This window comes from Olea europaea, unplaced genomic scaffold, assembly GCF_002742605.1.
Source record: "Olea europaea var. sylvestris unplaced genomic scaffold, O_europaea_v1 scaffold2922, whole genome shotgun sequence".
In the NCBI taxonomy this organism is placed as follows: Eukaryota; Viridiplantae; Streptophyta; class Magnoliopsida; order Lamiales; family Oleaceae; genus Olea; species Olea europaea.
Window position 1 is genome coordinate 7606 of NW_019247803.1, and position 1758 is coordinate 9363.

The following is a 1758-nucleotide window of genomic DNA, read 5'->3' on the forward strand; positions in this document are numbered from 1 at the left end:
ATCTAAGGAACACATGTTTCAACCCTATAGAAAGTTGTTTCAATTCTGGTCTAGGGCTTTCAATACTTGATGGTTTCTGTCCTCTAGTCCTTTTCGACAATTCCTCAAATTTGGGTTGCCATGGTGAAGTCCCATGGTCCTGCAATTTTGCAAAAATAGCACAAATGTTGGCATACTTATCAACATCAAAATCGTATGAAATTTTAGAATTTAGGAGAAAAGAGTTCAAAGGATAATTTTTTTACATTGTAATGCATCCAATTCTGATGAAATAATGATAGGAAAGGTATCACCTGATCTAAGGAACACATGTTTCAGCCCTATAGAAAGTTGTTTCAATTCTGGTCTAGGGCTTTCAATACTTGATGGTTTCTGTCCTCTAGTCCTTTTCGACAATTCCTCAAATTTGGGTTGCCATGGTGAAGTCCCATGGTCCTGCAATTTTCCAAAAATAGCACAAATGTTGGCATACTTATCAACATCAAAATCGTATGAAATTTTAGAATTTAGGAGAAAAGAGTTCAAAGGATCAGAATCAATTATTCTGGATGCTTTCTCCTGAGTGAATACATCAATCATGTAGGTTTGATGGCATTCATCATCTTCTGTAGGTTTTTTGGTGACATGGAAAATATTGATAAGAGCATCATATTTCCAAATGTTAGCTTCATCAAACTATTCCTGCAATTGATAAGAGCGTTAGCTATAGCTAGGAAAGGTCCACCAAGTATAATAGGGATTTTAGAATTAACACCCACCTCAAACTTCACATATAATACCAAGAAATCAATGGGGTAGTAAAATTTATCATCCTGAACTAACACATCCTCAACTATTCCCCTTGGTTGTATGGTGGACTGGTCGGCTAATTGTAGAACCACTGAGGTGGGTTTCATCTCTCCTAGACCTAACAACAAGTATATAGCATAGGGCATAAGGTTGACACTAGCTCCTAAATCAAGAAGGGCTTGTGCAAACACACGATTCCCAATGACACAAGAAATGGTAGGACAACCAAGTTCCTTATACTTTGGTGGGATCCTTTGTTCTATCACAGCACTCACTTGCTCGGTTAAGAAGGCACTTTTTTTGATATGATGCTTCCTTTTTATAGTGCATAAGTCCTTAAGGACTTTAGCATATGTAGGAACTTGAGAGATCACATGCAAGAGAGGCAAATTGATTTTGACTTGTCTAAGGTGTTCTAGGATTTCATTATGCTGACTTGTTGATTTTGATGTGGACTTGAGAGCTTGAGGGAAAGGTATTCTAGCTAGGTTTTCCACTACTTCCTCATTAGGATTGCTCTCATTAGGCTCACTTGGCTCTTTTTTGTTATCTCTAGGTGGAGGGGTTGGTTCTACAACCTTCCTTGATCTAGTGGTTATGGCATTCACCTCCTTAAATTTGGTCTCTTCGGATCTTGAGGTTTGTGCCATGTGCTACCCTTTTGGGTTTGGTTGAGCTTGAGCTAGAAATTTCCCACGTTCCCCTACAACTAAGGCATTGGTTAACTTAGATATATGATTCTTTATCTCTTTGTTTTCCTCGACTACTTCTACTTGGGCAATCATAGTCTCAAATTTTTTATTTGTCTTGCCTTGTGCCTCGATGAATGCATGTAAGGTGTCTTCTAAGGAATTCCTAGAGGACATGAGTTGATGTGGGGGTGCATTGTAAGCTCAAGTTTGTTGGGTATGTTGTTGGTTCTCAGACTTCCAGCTAAAATTGGGATGATTTCGCCACCCTGGGTTATAA

The 1758-nt window shown here is 38.6% G+C and overlaps 1 protein-coding gene across 1 annotated transcript; it reads right to left on the minus strand.

Annotated features, from left to right (window-relative positions):
- Nucleotides 1-293: 293 nt before the first annotated feature.
- Nucleotides 294-1439, minus strand: LOC111384470 (the record flags this gene model as incomplete). The annotated part of the gene is made up of 2 exons (XM_023008748.1): nucleotides 759-1439; nucleotides 294-675 (listed from the first exon to the last, which is right to left on the minus strand). Coding segments are annotated over exons 1-2 (1063 nt in total), but the record flags the coding sequence as incomplete, so codon positions are not given.
- Nucleotides 1440-1758: the final 319 nt, after the last annotated feature.